The 17408-nt window shown below is 48.5% G+C and overlaps 1 protein-coding gene across 1 annotated transcript in view; it reads left to right on the top strand.

Moving 5' to 3' along the window:
* The window catches only part of LOC120390540 (IgGFc-binding protein-like), a 50398-nt gene that overhangs the window by 17860 nt on the left and 15130 nt on the right, over nucleotides 1-17408 (top strand). Inside the window, exons 8-12 of the mRNA XM_039513269.1 lie at nucleotides 1902-2466; nucleotides 8009-8607; nucleotides 8941-9505; nucleotides 10168-10766; nucleotides 16466-17030. Of these exons, the coding sequence (XP_039369203.1) occupies nucleotides 1902-2466; nucleotides 8009-8607; nucleotides 8941-9505; nucleotides 10168-10766; nucleotides 16466-17030 (2893 nt within the window). The remainder of the gene's footprint in view (nucleotides 1-1901; nucleotides 2467-8008; nucleotides 8608-8940; nucleotides 9506-10167; nucleotides 10767-16465; nucleotides 17031-17408) is intronic.

Raw genomic sequence — 17408 nt, 5'->3', positions numbered from 1 at the left:
TGCCAGCAAGTTAAAGAAGTATGGGCTGGATGAATGGACTATAAGGTGGATAGAAATCTGGCTAGATCATTGGGCTCAACGGGTAGTGATCAATGGCTCCATATCTAGTTGGCAGCCAGTATTAAGCGGAGTGCCCCTAGGGTTGGTCCTGAGACCGGTCTTGTTCAATATCTTCATTAATGATCTGGAGGATGGCATGGACTGCACTCTCAGCACGTTTGCAGATGACACTAAACTGGGAGGAGTGGTAGATATGCTGGAGGGTAGGGATAGGATGCAGAGGGACCTAGACAAATTAGAGGATTGGGCCAAAAGAAATCTGATGAGGTTCAACAAGGACAAGCGCAGAGTCCTGCACTTAGGACAGAAGAATCCCATGTACTGTTACAGACTAGGGACTGAATGGTCAGGCAGCAGTTCTGCAGAAAAGGACCTATGAGTTACAGTGTATGAGAAGCTGGGTATGAGTCAGCAGTGTGCCCTTGTTGCCAAGAAGGCTAATAGCATTTTGGGCTGTATAAGTAGGGGCATTGGTAGCAGATCGAGGGATGTGATCATTCCCCTCTATCCAACATTGGTGAGGCCTCATATGGAGAACTGTGTCCAATTTGGGGCCCGACACTACAAGAAGGATGTGGAAAAATTGGAAAGAGTCCAGTGGAGGGCAGCAAAAATTATTAGGGGGTTGGAGCACATGACTTATGAGGAGAGGCTGTGGGAACTGAGATTATTTAGTCTGCAGAAGAGAAGAATGAGGGGGGATCTGATAGTTGCTTTCAACTACCTGAAAGGGGGTTCCAAAGAGGATGGATCTATAGACTGTTCTCAGTGGTAGCAGATGACAGAACAAGGAGCAATGCTCTTAAGTTGCAGTGGGGGAGGTTTAGGTTGGATATTAGGAAAAACTTTTTCACTAGGAGGGTGGTGAAAGACTGGAATGGGTTCCCTAGGGAGGTGGTGGAATCTTCTTCCTTAGAGGTTTTTAAGGTCAGGCTTGACAAAGCCCTGGCTGGGATGATTTAGTTGGGTTTGGTCCTGCTTTGAGCAGGGAGTTGGACTCCTGAGGTCCCTTCCAACCCTGAGATTCTTTGATTCTGAGTTGAACAGGAGTTAACAAAAGAAGCAAAGAAAACAGAGTTTTAAACAGTCTCAATGAAATTTTCTTCCCTCTCAATCAGTCTGGTTTACTAGCATGGGGTCTCTAATGCCATAATCCTCTCAGTTTTCTGGTTGACCATAGGGTCTTTCAGGAAAAAAACAGGTAAGCACAACCTGGATTTCTAATGTAAATTAAAAAAACATAAAATCCAGTCCTAAAAACAACCCTTTCAGGTCTTTAGATGCTATATATTCATAGATTTTTCTGGCTAGAAGGGTGGTCCCTTATGAACATTAAGCATGGCCTCAGAATTTCACCCACTGATTGCTTCATCAGCCTTATAACTTCTGGTTAAGGTGAGCGTGTATGTTTAAACGAGACGTGCAGTTTTAATGTAAAGATTCTTAGCGATGGAGAATTGCTAGGTCAGTTGTTCCAATAGTCAATTCCCCTCACTGTTTAAAAAAAAAAATGCATCTCATTTCCACTCTGAATTTCTTTCTCTTCAGCTTCCAACCATTAATTCTTATTCTGCCTTTTTGTCTGCTGGATTAAAGAGCTCTCTTCTCTCGGAAATCTGCTCCCCATGTAGATTCTTAGAGATTATAAGGCGGGGCCATGAGGTGAAATAAGCTAGTAAGCATGATCCTCAGCTGTTGTAAATCAGTGTAGCTCAGCTGAAAGCAATAGAACTGTGCCGATTTGCACCAGCTGAGAATCTGGCCCAATGCCTCTAGAGGACTTTATAAGGAAGTTCACTAGAGAAGAGCTCAGTGGTTTATTCTCATCAATCCCCTGCTAGGTGAATGGGATAAAGTCTCTCCTTCCCGTCACTCTTCTCAATGGGAAGATCCAAGCGCACCAGAAAGGCTTCTCTGTGCAAGTTGCTACTGATTTTGGGGTGGAGATTTCCTATGATGGGATTCAACACGTGGAGGTCACCGTGCCCTCGACTTACCGTAACTTCACCTGCGGCCTGTGCGGGACACTGACTGGTGACCCCTCCGATGACTTCCAGACTCCAGATGGCACCTTAGTCACGTCAGCTGCTCTCTTTGCCACAAGCTGGCAGGTGAAGGGTGAGAGGCGCCAGTGTGCGGAGGACCGGGAGCTGCCTTCTTGTCCCACTGCTGAACAGGCTCAGTATTCTGGCCACGACTACTGCGGCATTATGAAAATGTCTTCAGGCCCCTTTGCAGCCTGCGCTCAGGCCCGATCCCAGGCAGGCTTGGTGGAAAACTGTATGTATGACCTCTGCATGTCCAGGGGGAATCGGACTGTGCTGTGTGGGGTTCTCGGTGCTTACACCGAGAGCTGCCAGGCAGCCAACATCTCTGTTGGGCAGTGGAGAACAGACCAGTTTTGTGGTGAGTAAAATCTTTACCAATCTTTAGCTAACCATCTTGTGTGTAAAGTATCTTAAGCACGTATGTGGCCTCCGTTACTGCAATTACTCCATTACTGATCGCCTCACAATCTTCAGTACATTTTTTTCTCACGCTACTTCTGTGAGGCAGGGCACTGCTATTCCATAGATAGGGACCCGAGCCGCGCAGAGACTCAGGCTATGTCTACACCAGTAGTTCTCAAATTTTTGTACTGGTGACCCCTTTCACATAATACACCTCTGAGTGTGACCCCCCCTTATCAATTAAAAACACCTTTTTATATATTTAACACCATTGTAAATGCTGGAGGCAAAGCGGGGTTTGGGGTGGAGACTGACAGGTCATGACCTGTAATAACCTTACGACCCCCTGAGGGGTCCTGACCCCCAGTTTGAGAACCTCTGGTCTACACTGCACCGCAGTATGGACTCCGGGGGTGTGAATTGTAGAATATACCAAATTGTTGCATTCCAGTTGCCCCATGTGGACGCTGCTGGGGTGGACTAAAAGTTACCTAGTTCACGTTAATATAGTTGTCTTTCATACAGGCTGTGCTAGCGTGAACTAGTTACCCTTTAGTTCATGCCAGCAGCATCCACATGGGGTAGTTAGAGCACAGCACACTAGAGTGCGCTGCAATTCTCACCCCTATAGGCCAAAGTCCGCCCAAGGTCACACAGGAAATACCCTTTGGGCCTAATTCTGATCCCATTTCCACACTGGCGCCAGTGGAGTTACTTCTGATGTATGCAGCTGTGAGATTAGAACCAGACCCTTTGTTTACTTCTCGGATTCCACTTACTTGGGGTGGGGGAGCCGGTAAGAAATGAAGTTATTGGTGTCATTATTGCTAACAATTTCATCTGTATTGGAGAGGAAGGATGGACCCCTTGGGCAAGGTACTGAACTGGGGTCTGAGTTCAATTCCTGCTCTGCCACAGACTTCCTGCGTGACCTTTGGCAAGTCTGTGGGCCTCAGTTCTCCATCTGTAAAATGGTGGTAGTAACCCTTTTCTGCAGCTGTTGTCTATTTAGGTTGTAAACGCTGATGCAGGGACTGTTTCTTACTATTCTTAGTATCTGGACAGTGTTTAGCATAGCAAGGCCCTGATCTCGGTTCACGTGTCTAGATGCTACTTTAATACAAATAGTAAATAATGATAACAACAGGATTTTCTCGGAATATATGTTATTCCCAGTAGAGTACAATAGGTCCGTCCAGTACCAATGTAATTTTTGCTGTCTAATGATCTGGGTTATTTCCTGAAACTATATAATTATTTTTCATTATTTGTACTCCACCTGTTATCACCTATAATCATTTAAATCTCATATTAAACATATATAGGTTTCAGTCAAACTTTAGGATAAAGTTAAATGTATAAATGGCTTTGTCAAGGTTCCCTCCCCACTCTGAACTTTAGGGTACAGATGTGGGGACCTGCATGAAAGACCCCCTAAGCTTATTTACCAGCTTAGGTTAACAGTAAGCTCCCACCACCAAGCGTGTTCCAAATCTTAGGGGAGATCCACTTGGAACTCTGCCTTTCCCCAAATATTTCCCAAGTCCCTAACCCCCCACCCTTTCCTGGGCAGGAAATCCCCCCCCACAAGTCCTTACACCCCTTTTCCTGGGTAGGCTTGAGAGTATACCCTCACCAATTAGTCCTGATGAACACAGATCCAAAACCCTTGGATCTTAAAACAATGAAAAATCAATCAGGTTCTTGAAGAATTTTAATTAAAGAAAACGGTGAAAGGAATACCTCTGCGAGATAGAATGCAAGATAATCTCACAGACAGATTCAAAACACAGAGGGTTTCCCTCTGGGCAAAACTTTAAAGTTACACAAAGAACCCAATTTTATCCTCCTCCTATTTTTCAAAAGAAATCACAAGTAGAAAATAACAGTAATCTAATACATTCCTTCTCTAGATACTCACTACCCTATAGGAGTGGGATGGCTCCTTCTTTCTCTGTGTCCAGCGAAAAGCACACACCTCGCACAGACAAAAGACTTTTCCCCCTTTCAGATTTTAAAGTATCTTGTCCCCTTATTGGTCCTTCTGGTCAGGTGTCAGCCAGGTTATGTGAGCTTCTTAACCCTTTACAGGTCAAAGAGGAATTAACCCTTAACTGTATGTTTACGACAGACTGACAAAAAGTTAATACATGATTGGGTATTATAAGCATGTTACAGACCTGAGCAGTATGAGTTGTTTTATCCAGGAGGTCAGACTAAATGATCTCATGCAGTGGCTCTCAAACTTTTTCACTGGTGACCCTTTTCGCATAGCAAGCCTCTGAGCGCAACCCCCCCTGACAAATATATAAAAAAGTGTTTTTAATTTAACCATTATAAATGCTGGTGGCAAAGCAGGGTTTAGGATGGAGGCTAACAGCTCACGACCCCCCAGGTAATAACCTCACGACCCCCTGAGATCTAATGGTTCCTTCTGGTCTTAAAGCTATGAAACAGATAGATGGTTATACGTAGTCTGTTAACCAATGGAAATCTTTGACAGTCATTAGGTCATTTATTAAAACATCTATTAATCATTTATTAACTATTTTTAAATTGAACCTTAATATAAAGTGTGACTTATTATTATCTGATTCTAAACAGATAAGTACATATGTGGCCATGTACTTTAATTATGATCTGCAAGATTCTGCCAGTTAAGAATAAAGAACAGGAGTACTTGTGGCACCTTAGAGCAGTGGTCCCCAACCTTTTTCGTCTGGCGCCTGCCAGACAATGAGCCATGGAGGACTGTGGTGGTGGACGAGCATCTGCCGAAAATCTGCCGACAAGCAGTAACGTCAATAGGCGTCGCCGCTGAAATGCCGCCGACAAGCATCATCATCCAGAGGCGTCACCGCTAAAATACTGCCGAAAATTGGCGGCATTTCAACGGCGACACTTTTGGATGATGCAGCTTCTCAGCAGCATTTCAGCGGATGCTCGTCCGCTGGTCAGTACGCGGGCGCACTTAGATGGCCCGGCGGGCACCACATTGGGGACCCCTGCCTTAGAGACTAGCAAATTTATTTGAGCATAAGCTTTCATGGGCTACAGTCCACTTCATCAGATGCATCGTTAAGAATATGATGCTATAATACAGCTTATTTCCACAACCAGATCTTCAGCTAGTGTACACTGGCATTGGTCCAGCCCCCTAGATTTCATACAAAACTAACCTTGGAGTTTCTTGTCCAGTTCCACCCCATGCTGAGAATTACCTGGACCTGCTGGAGGTTATAATACCTTGTCCAGAGAAAGGTTGGAGGTGCTTTAGAACAGGGGATGAGAAAGCAGAATACTTTGTGGGGAGAATGGTTGACCCCCGAGGGGAATGCTGCAGTCTCGGAGAACGGGACGTGATTTTTTTTGTCAGAAGGGGAGACTGAAGCAGGGATAAAGCGAGGAATGGAAGAGAATCAGGGATCTGCAGAGGAGGCACGTAACCCTGGGGCAGCAGAGATGGCATTGTGCTGTGTAGCCATCTGTCACTGGAACAGGCATGGATAGAAGTGACCAAAGGACATGGTGTCAAACCCCAAATGTGTGTAAACCGATGCTGGGTGGACAATACCTGCCTCTCACAGATACCTGAAGGCTCTGTCTTTTTCCTACACTTGGGCAAAATAGCTGGTCATGCCAATAATGCCTCATTGAATTGTATGGTATGGAACGGTGATGTTTCAGGTGGGGGACAGGACAGCATGGGAGATAGCATTATCCTTCCCTAGGGTGAGGAGGAGATAGAAAAAGATACGATGCAAAAAAGGTGTTGAATGGTTTGGAGAACAGGAGATGGTGGTGAAGGGTACATTCCTGAGGTAACTTGAGGACAAAAAGGGATGTTATATCCTCGATTCAGAAGTGGGAATCCAGGGAATATGGCTGAGGAGGGCAGTGATGTGTGAAATCCAGATGATGTATTGCTCCTGAAAGGTACAGAAGAGATACTATAGTCTCTAGCATTGAGTGCAGAGGCAACTTTATTTAGGCAGTTGAATAAACTGAAACCCAGTAGTTCTCCCTACCTGGCTAACTCCCTGACTTACTAATGTAGCCCTGCTGCCCATCTGAGTTGACAGCAACAAGGGCCGGGTTCAGTATCCAGGGGTTCCGTGTCAATAACACAATGCAAAACCGGCTCGAGCCCCCACCCAGTGACCTGGGACAATTACATACCACCCCCCAGGCGCCTCTAAGAGGCAATACTTCCCCTCTTGCAAGCACAGAGTCTGAATGTAGCAAAATCCTTTTAATAAAGGAGGGAAACAATGCGGCATTATGTTGGGGAAACACCACAAACAGGATTCATAACACAAACAATGAGCAAAAGACCCCCCCCCGCCCCCAGTAAGTTTGGCAATGTCCTTTTCCCTTCAGGGTCTTAAGTCCAGCAACCCCAAAATCACCCAAAAGTCTAACAACCCAAAAGTCTCTGTCCCTGGTCAGTACAGCCCCAGAGTTCAAAAGTTTATCTGCAGAGTTTTACTTCCCAGCCTGGGCGGGCGGGGGGGCACAGTGGTGTTAAGGGGCACCTTATGTCTGCCCCACCTCTCCATGGGGTTCTGCTGCAGCCTTCACCACGAGCCACTCCACCAGCTGCTCCACTCCACCAGCCGTCCTGTGAGCAGCTCCAGCCATTCCACAAACTGCTCTGCTCTGCTAGCCACTCCACCCCACCAGCTGTCCCACAAGCCACTCCAGTCATCCCACAAACTGCTCTGCCAGCCGCTCAGCAACATATCTTCAGGCCCCCCATAGCACTCAGTGATTTTATCTCATTAGTGATTTCAGCTTATAGTAGGGGAGCCTCAATACTGGCATACCATTGGCCCAAAGTAAATTCAGCTCAGCAGTCTTTAATTAAACTCCTAATGCAATTAAAATTAGCTTGGATATTCCACAATAGAGAGAGGGAAGGCAGAACAAGTATTTCAGGCCCCCCCTACAAGTACATATCCCCACACTTTCTCAATTCACTGGGTTTCGGAACCCATGTCCCTTGTCTAGCAATTGCTATTTAGTTGATGGTGAGTCCCTCTGTCATAAAACAGTTTCATTGTCCTTGATTCACATAATCAGGGTAATGACACTTTATTCTTCCTTCCCCAATAACAGAGAAACTGGGGATTCCACAGCAGCCAAAGTGACCATTTGGGCTCATGCTAGGTGGGGTGGGTGTGCCTATGCAAATAAGATCAGCCCCTGAAGTTCTTTTCTACAACTCGCCACAATTCACCACCAGATGTCAGGGTAGAGCTCATCCCGACTCTGCTTACACTAATGCAAACTATGGCACTTCCTATCAATAAATAGGGTCTCCCTCTGTTCTGCCCTGGTCTAAACACCCACAGACTCGACTGCTCTCTGTGTTACAGCTAATAGGTCCAACCCTTCAACTGACTTCAGTGGGAGTTGCAGGTGCTCAAACACTGGATCATTTATATGATTCAGCATGCGCTAACAACTTTCTCCTTTCTACCGTCCTTTGATTCTAGGAATCATTTGTCCAGAGAACAGCCATTATGAACTCTGTGCCAGTGCCTGTCCTGCCAGCTGCATGGACTCCACTGCCCCCCTGTACTGCACCCAGCCTTGCAGAGAGGGCTGTGTTTGCAACACAGGCTACATTCTCAGCGGAGCAGTGTGTGTGTCCCTGAGACAGTGCGGCTGCACATTGAATGGTCAGTATCACCAGCTGGGAGACGAGGTGATCCTGACAGACACTTGCAGTAGGAAATGCAGCTGCCGGCAGCCTGCCCAGCCCATGCAGTGCCAGGATCATGCCTGTGGGGCTCTGGAGACATGCAGTGTTGTGGATGGGATCCGAGGCTGTTACCCTGTGAAATATGGCACCTGCTGGGTGTTTGGTCATCCCCACTACACCACATTCGATGGAGTCATGTTTGATTATCAAGGAGCCTGCAAATACACCCTGAGCAAATACTGTGGCCCCCCTGGGAAACTCCCCGACTTCACCATCAAAGTAGAGAATGTGCACAGGGGCTCCATTGTAGTATCCTGGACGCACCTGGTGGAGCTCGATGTCTACGGTGAGCGTATTGCCATAGCAGCAGGACAGTATGGCCAGGTGCAGGTGAGACAATTTCCATGACTTCTCTTACATTTTGCTTTTTTCCCCAGTAAGTAGCTGGGCCAGAGCCACAAGGCCACTCTATATCAGAGTGGACGCAGCTGTCTTGAAGGGATACTACACCAGTCAAGTACAAGCTGGAATGTGGTATTCTCTGGCTTCTTCCCCTTCTCCAACCATGGTCATGGCCCTCCCTGCCCCTGAGGTGGGGGAAGATAGCCTAAAGACTTCTAGATGCCTGCTATGGAATCCTCATCACAGGGGGAATCCTGATTTTCCCATGCCAGACAAGCATCCCATTATTAAAGATTTCTTCATGTCTTGTTTTCCCCCTAGGTGAATGGATCCCTGGTCAATCTTCCCCTGGTCCTTGCATCAGGTAAACTCTATGCCTATTACAGCGGCTCATCTGCTGTGATTCAGACGGATTTTGGCCTTTCTGTATCCTATGACTGGTCCTACTCTGTGTTGGTTTCTGTTTCTGAGGCCTATTCTGGGTTCCTCTGTGGACTCGGTGGAGACTTCAATGGGAACCGGAGCGATGATTTTCGAACCCCAAACGGTTCTGTGGTCCATGATGCCGTCACCTTTGGCAATAGCTGGAAGGATGCCGATTCCCCTTTTCACTGCACGGCCGTTGGGCTCCCAGCCCAATGTGACAAAGTAGAACTAGCCCAGTACAAATCTCAGCGTTACTGCGGGGTCATCACGGATCCTACTGGGCCTTTTAAAGAGTGTAACCGGCCGGCTGATGCTCAGGTTCACGTCGAGAGCTGCGTGCGGGATGTGTGCGCGACTCAGGGCAGCCACAAGACCCTGTGTGAAGTGCTTCGCAGTTATGCCCAGCAGTGCCAAAGTCGCGGCGTTGCCATTGAGCCGTGGAGACAGCGGGCTGGGTGTGGTAAGCACATGATTCCAAACACGTTCTCTAGTAATACGTCCTCTCCTATTGAACACCTCAGACATTAGCCTGAGCCACATTGGTCGGGGCACGCTCTGTCTTCCCTTTTAAAGATCAACATAAAACTCTTTAGATGGTGAAGACAAACAGATCATTTATTTCTTCTCTCCCAGTTTTCTGTATTCAGAACTAATTAGCTTTTCTGATACATGTGGACTTGTTCTCTTCTGGCTTTCAAATGTCAGGTCTCTCAAAGTGCCTTACCAAGGTTTGAGCCAGCACTACAATGCTGATAAAGAAAACACAGGAGTCGTTATTTTCTCAACAGAACTCTTACGTCAGATCCAGTTTGAAATGAATATAATAATAATAAGCAGGAGAACAATGTTTATCTTAGATGCAAAACTGCTGTTTCTAAGGGGTAGAATTTTGACAAGTGCCTATATGATATGGGAGCACAAATCCCACTAGGGATTCCTGCTCTAAGTTGCTCAGGTACATTTCAAAATTCCAACCAATATGAAATTATGATTTTCACACAACTATTTATCCTATTCTCTCTTTATTATCCCCATTTTCATTCCTTCCCTTGGGTTTACTGCCTGGAAGGATTCCCTGGAGCGTCCGTCTGTATTTAATACTTCTCCTCATGTCCCTTTCAGAGCTAATTTGCCCCACCAACAGCCACTACGAGCTCTGTGGACCTTCCTGCCCGGCCTCTTGTGCCCACCCAGCTGTGCCCTCCCGCTGCCGGACTGCGTGTGAAGAAGGGTGCCAGTGTGACCCTGGCTTTGTGCTGAGTGGCACTGACTGTGTGCCTCGGGGGCAGTGCGGCTGCACCCACAATGGCAGATACCACCTGGCAGGGGAAAGCTTCTGGGAAGGAGAAAATTGCCAGCGATTGTGCAGATGTGACGGCTCCTCCCACTCTGTCCAGTGCTCCCGCTCTGCCTGTGCCCCTGGGGAATTCTGTGGCACTCGAAAGGGGGCTTATGGGTGCCACAAGCGAACCAACGGCATCTGCTGGGCTTCTGGGCTGCCGCATTACACGACGTTGGATGGGAAGCGATACAATTCCCAGGGCACCTGCAAATATATCTTTGCTGAACTGTGTGGGGCATCACAGTCCTTACCCTTCTTCAGAGTGGAAGTGAAGAACGGAAACCTGCCCCATGTTCCTGTGGCTGTGACCTCGGAGGTGTTTGTCCTTGTGAACAGGACTGAGATCCATCTGCAGAGGGGGCACCACGGGACAGTCAAGGTAATTCACTGGGAAAGTATTAACTCAAAGAACTTAAATTGGAAAAAAAATCATTTCCCAGATTTTTTCCAATCTTCCCCAATAAACCAGTCACTGCAACGCTGCAATTTTTGCTCGACACTAGCCCAGTTTAAAGGCAGTTTATAACTAAAATCCCCAATTGGGAGGACAGAATGTCTAGCTGCAAACCAGAGGATAATCAGGTTTCTCCCTAAATTTCTCACCCATGTTCACATTTGTACACCACAGATTTTATGTGCGCACCACTCATCGAATCATAGGACTGGAAGGGATCATGAGAGGTCATCTAGTCCAGTCCCCTGCACTCATGGCAAGATTAACTATTATTTAGACCGGGGGAGGAGGGGCAAACTTTTTGGCCCGAGGGCCACATCTGGAAATAGAAATTGTATGGTGGGCCATGAATGCTCACAAAATTGGGGTTGAGATGTGGGAGGGGGTGAGGGTTCTGGTTGGGGGTACAGGCTCTGGAGTGGGGCCAGAAATGAGGAGCTCAGGGTGCAGGAAGGGGCTCTAGGCTGGGGCATGGGAGTGGGGTGAGCATGTGGGGGTGAGGGCTCCAGCTGTGGGTGTGGGATCTGGGGTGGTCCTGGGGATAAGGAGTTTGGGGTGTAAGAGGGTGCTCTGGGCTGGGACTGTGGGGTTCGGAGGGTGGGAGGGGGAATCAGGGCTGGGGCAGGGGGTTGGGATGCAGGAAGAGGTGCAAGCTCCGGCTGGGGGAGCAAGCTCTGGGGTGGGGATGAGGGGTTTGGGGTGCAGGAGGGGGATCAGGGCTAGTGCAGGGGGTTGGGGCACAGGGAGAGGTTCAGGGGTGCAGGCTCTGGGTAGCACTTAACTCGAGCAGCTCCCGGAAGCAGCGGCATGTTCCCCCCTCCGGCTCCTATGTGGAGGCATGGCCAGGTGACTCTGTGCACTGCCTCATCCACAGGCACCGCCCCTGCAGGTCCCATTGGGTGTGGTTCCCAGTCAATGGGACCTGCAGGGTCAGTGCTTGGGGCAGGGGCAGTGTGCAGAGCAGAGACCCCTGGCTGCCCCTACGCATAGGAGGTTGGGGGTGGGTGGGCAATGCCGCTGCTTCTGGCAGCTGCGTGGAGTGGCCCCCGACCCTGCTCCCTGGCTGGAGCACTGGAGCGGGGCAAGCCCCAGACCCTGCTTGCCCGCGGGAGCTCGAGAGCCAGATTAAAATGACTGGCGGCCGGATTCGGCCTGCGGGCCGTAGTCTGCCCACCCCTGATTTAGATCATCTCTGACAGATGTTTGTCTAACCTGCTCTTATAAATCTCTAAGGATGGAGATTCCACAACCTCACTAGGTAACTTATTCCAGTGCTTAACCATCCTGATAGTTAGGAACCCCATCTCCCTTGCTGCAATTTAAACCTATTGCTTCTTGTCCTATCCTCAGTGGTTAAGGAGAACAATTTTTCTCCTTTCTCCTTGTAACAACCTTTTATGTACTTTAAAAATGTTATCATGTTCCCCTCTCAGCCTTCTCTTCTTCAGACTAAACAAACCCACATTTTTCAGTCTTCCCTCATAGGCCATGTTTTCTAGATCTTTAATCATTTTTGTTGCTCTTCTCTGGACTTCAGTTTGTCCACATCTTTCCTGAAATGTCGTGCCCAGAAGTGGACACAATACTCCACTTGAGGCCTCTTCCTCGATAAGTGGACCCCATCCCTGCTTAGCAGCCCTCCTTCCTGGAACAGCATCCTGAAGTCAAGGAAACCAAAGCCCTCCTGGTGACACTATCCTTGCAGCCAGGCATTCATCTCCAGGATGCATCTGTCTCTGCCTGGGCCCATACCCCTGACCAGAAGGATGAAAAAGAACATCGCCTCCTTCACCCCTGTTACCAGAGCCCTGTAGTCACTTCTGATCTGCTGAGGGTCATACCTTGCAGTATCATTAATGCCAACATGGATGAGTAGCATGGGGTAGTAGTCAGAGAGCTGGATGATGCTCAACAATCCCTCCATAATGTCTTGGATGTGGGCTTCTGGCAGGCAGCATACCTCCCGGGATGCCATGTCAGGCTGACAGATGGGTGCTTCTGCCCCCTCAGAAGAGAGTCAACAACCACCACTACCCTATGTTTCCTCCTGGAGGTGGTAGCTGTGATCCTCCCAGCCTTGGGAGTACATGGATTTTCCACATCTACCTTTTGGGGGTGATTCCTCATCGCTCATTGCCAGGGCAGTATAATGGTTCTTCATCACTGTGGTGGGTGGGTTGGGAGTAGAGGTGGAACACTGCCTGCTGCCAGAAGCAACCAGCCGCCAGTGTCCTCCCTGTGGCAGAGCCAAATCATCCTGGTGGCATGACAGCAGTCCTCTCTAGCTGGAGAGCTTCCTCAGCCTTGGACGTCTCCATATGAATTCTCTCAAGGAATTCCTCATGGGCATGGATGCTCCTCGGCCTAGCCACCTCCTCCTGTAGCTCTCCCACATGCTTCCTGAGAGATTCCACCAGCAGGCACCTTTCACGCTGGACGGGCCCCCAGCCTGGCTTTCTGAGAGTAGGAAATGCAGGTCACAGTCTCTGCAAATCCACACCAGGAGCTGGGTAGAGGCATCCATGGTCAGGTTCTCTGTCTCGGTCAGGTTCCCTCTCTGGAGGAGACAGCGGGGTTGGCACTGGTGATGCAGCCCTTCCTAACCATAGCAATTATATTACAACCCCCTCTTACAAACTGCCCTGTTTGCTAGCGTCCCTTGGCCACTTGGTGTCTGGTTTGTAAGGTTTTCTGTCCTAGGTCAGCCCTACTCCCTCGTTAATCACACCGGGGGAGGGTAATCACAAAGCTGTTTGAGCCTTTGCTCCCTTGACCATCTTTGATCAGCCTCAAGCAGTCCCCAAACACACAATCCCAACTGACCCTGTATTATCGTTCGTAGCCTGGAGGGGGTGGTGTAAAATCAATCTGTTTCATAGAAATGTGGGTCTGACTGGGACTTCATGAGGTCATCTAGCCCATGCCCCCACCCCACACACACTGAGGCAGGACCATATATACCTAGACCATCCCTGACAAGTGTTTGTCTAACCCAGGGGTCGGCAACCTTTCAGAAGCGGTGTGCTGAGTCTTCGTTTATTCACTCTGATTTAAGGTTTTGCATGCCAGGAATACATTTTAATGTTTTTAGAAGGTCTCTTTCTATAACTCTATAATATAGAACTAAACTATTGTTGTATGTAAAGTAAATAAGGTTTTAAAAAAGTTTAAAAAGCTTCATTTAAAATTAAATTGAACTGCAGAGTCCCCAAGACCGGTGGCCAGGACCCAGGCAGTGTTGGTACCATTGAAAATTAGCTCGCGTGCCGCCTTCGGCACACGTGCCATAGGTTGCCTACCCCTGGTCTAACCTGTTCTTAATAATCTCCAATGACTGGGATTCCACAGCCTCCCTAGGTCACCTGTTCCAGAGCTTAACTGTGCTTAGAATTAGAATTTTTTCCTAATATCTAACCTGAATTCTCCTTGCTGCAAACTAAGCCAACTAGTTTGTGTCTACCCTCACTGGAGGACGTGGAGAACACTTGATTGCTGTTCTCTTTGTAACAATCTCTTACATATTTATATACTGTTATCACCAGGGGCGGCTCTAGGTATTTTGCCGCCCCAAGCACGGCAGGCAGGCTGCCTTCGGCGGCTTGCCTGCAGGAGGTCCCTGGTCCCGTGGAATCGGTGGCACACCTGCGGGAGGTCCGCTGAAGCAGTGGGACCAGCGAACCCTCCACAGGCATGCTGCCGAAGGCAACCTGCCTGCCACCCTCGCGGCGACCGGCAGAGCGCCCCCCGTGGCTTGCCGCCCCAGGCGCGCGCTTGGCGTGCTGGTGCCTGGAGCCGCCCCTAGTTATCACGTCCCCCCTCAGACTTCTCTTTTCTAGATGAAACATGCCCAGGTCCTTAAGCCTTTTCTCAGAGCTCATGTTTTCCAAAGCAGTTTGTGATGATTGGCGTGTGTGTGCATTGCCTTCCTGATCCCTGTTCCTGTTTGTTTCCTGGCTCCTGCTCCCTGAGCTTAGTCTTCCAATTCCTACGTGTGTGTGTTGGACATAGTGTGGGGTGTGCATCTACTCAGCGCTCACGGCTATTTGCACTGTTATGTTTCCTTCAGACTGTTGCTGACCTAACTGGTTTGTTTTGATTGATCACCTACCTGCCCATCTTGCGGTGATTGCCATGTGTTTTGGGATTGCTGTTCTGGGGTGCATCAAAGCATAATGCTCTTACCATTTTTGTTGCTCTCCTGTGGACTCTCTCCAATTTGTTCACATCTTTTAAAAATCTTTACTGCACATTTCACATCTTTAGCTTATTAGACACAACAAATCCTGCATCTTGGCAGGAGTTAGACTAGATGACTCTTGTGGTCCCTTCTAACACTGTGGTTCTATGAAGAGAAGGTTAAACTGCATCTTGATCAGTTCTGTAAGTAGGGAGAAGATATCTGAGTTTCTCTTTAAGCCAGCGGACAAAAGAATGACAGGATTCAGGGGCTGAAAGTTGAAGTTAGTATAATTCAAATGGCAGATGAGAGGAAACATTTTGGAAAGGAAGCATTGTCACAGTGAGAGTTTTAACTATGGGAACAGCTTCCCAAGAGACGCGGTTGATTTATTCTCACCTGGAGTATTGCTATGGAAATTCACATCTTTCTAAAGGACAAGAACAAATGGATATAAACTGGCTATCAGGAAGTTTAGACTTTGAAATTAGACGAAGGTTTCTAACCATCAGAGGTTCTGGAACAGCCTTCCAAGGGGAGTAGTGGGGGGAAAAGACATATCTGGCTTGAAGACTAAGCTTGATAAATTTATGGAGGGGATGGTATGATGGGATAGCCTAATTTTGGCAATTAATTTGTCTTTGACTACTAGCAATAAATATGCCCAATGGCTTGTGATGGGATGTTAGATGGGATGGGATCTGAGTTACTACAGAGAATTCTTTCCTGGGTGTCTGGCTGGTGAGTCTTGCCCGCATGCTCAGGGTTTAACTGATCGCCATATTTGGGGTCGGGAAGGAATTTTCCTCCAGGGCAGACTGGCAGAAGCCCTGGAGGTTTTTCGCCTTCCTCTGCAGCATGGGGCACGGGTCACTTGCTGGAAGATTATCTGCACCTTGAAGTCTTTAAACCAGGAGTCCCGAATGTGGTGCCCGCAGGTGCCATGGCGCCCGCCGGGGCATCTATGTGCGCCTGCGTACTGGCCGGCGGACGAGCATCCGCCGAAATGCTGCCGACAAGCAGCGTCATCCAGACGCGTCGCTGCCAAAATGCTGCTGATTTTCAAATGAAAAAAGGTTGGGGACCACTGCTTTAAACCATGATTTGAGGACTTCAATGGCTCAGCCACAGGTTTGATACGGGAGTGGGTGGGTGAGTTTCTATGGCCTGCATTGTGCAGGAGCTCAGACTAGATGATCATGACGGTCCCTTCTGACCTTAAAATCTATGATTCTATGACATGCTGTAGTTCAGCCACAAGATATTGGGCTTGCTGGTCTCATTTATGTAGTAGAGAAGAATTATTCCCTCCACTGCAGGAATTACTGAGTGACGTTTTCTGGCTGGGGTCATGCAAGGGACTCAGAGTAAATGACCAGAATGGTCCCTATCTATGACTGGATAAATTCCTGCACTGATCTCTTTGGTGCTATTTTCCCTCCCTCAGATTGATGGGGTGACTCTGACTCTCCCGGTGCATCTCCAGAGAAGAGGGATCGTCGTTTATCAGGATGGGTTTCATACCGTTGTACAAGCCGACTCTGGTCTGAGTGTGAGCTACGACCTGGCCCACAGCCTCTTTCTCAGCATCCCCCCTGAGTACCGAGGCCAGACCTGTGGGCTGTGTGTGAACCTCAATGGAGCGGCTGAGGATGATTTTGTGATGCAGAACGTCTCCCAGGGGAAGGACACCTTCCACTTGGCTTTGGCCGGGAAGTCGGAGGATGTCTCTGACTGTGACGACGGCTGCCCTGATTCCTGCCCTTTGTGTGAAGAGGAAGAAAGTCTGGTGCAGTCCAAGTCCCGGTGCTGGGTGATCCAGGACCCTGATGGGCCGTTCTCCTCTTGCCACTCCCAGATTGACCCAGGCCACTATCTGTCTGATTGCATCTTTGACCTGTGTGTGTCAGGAGGGGAGAGCAGTGCCCTGTGCGAGTCCATTCAGACATACGCAACCGCCTGCCAGAGAGCGAATGTCTCCATCTCACCTTGGAGGAACGAGTCTTTCTGTGGTAAGGCAGCACTGTGTAACTGTGCTATTGCACTGTGTGCTGGTGGTGGTCTGGCTTTCCTTACGTGATGCTCTATATCAGATTACATGAATATTTGCAGCAGGAACTCAAATTCCATCGTTATCCAGTCCCCAGTTAACATTTGCCAAAGGGATGGTAGACATGTCAAAGACAAGGTCTGAGTTCTATTCTACAGGAGGAGGAGATCAGCCAGTTCTAGGGTGTCACTCTCTTTCCAGGGTGAATTCAGAGTCATCAAAGTAAAGGACCCATAGCCTTCTATGTTAGGTGTTCTTGTCCTTCGTTATTATTTTGAAGAGGAATTTGGGACTCATCGAGCCCAAAGCCCTCACTAGTAGCAGTGGGAGTGTAAGATAC

Source organism: Mauremys reevesii, linkage group 24 (assembly GCF_016161935.1).
Source record: "Mauremys reevesii isolate NIE-2019 linkage group 24, ASM1616193v1, whole genome shotgun sequence".
Taxonomy (NCBI): domain Eukaryota; kingdom Metazoa; phylum Chordata; order Testudines; family Geoemydidae; genus Mauremys; species Mauremys reevesii.
The sequence above is the reverse complement of the archived record's forward strand: the minus strand, read 5'-3'. Positions and strand labels throughout refer to the sequence as shown.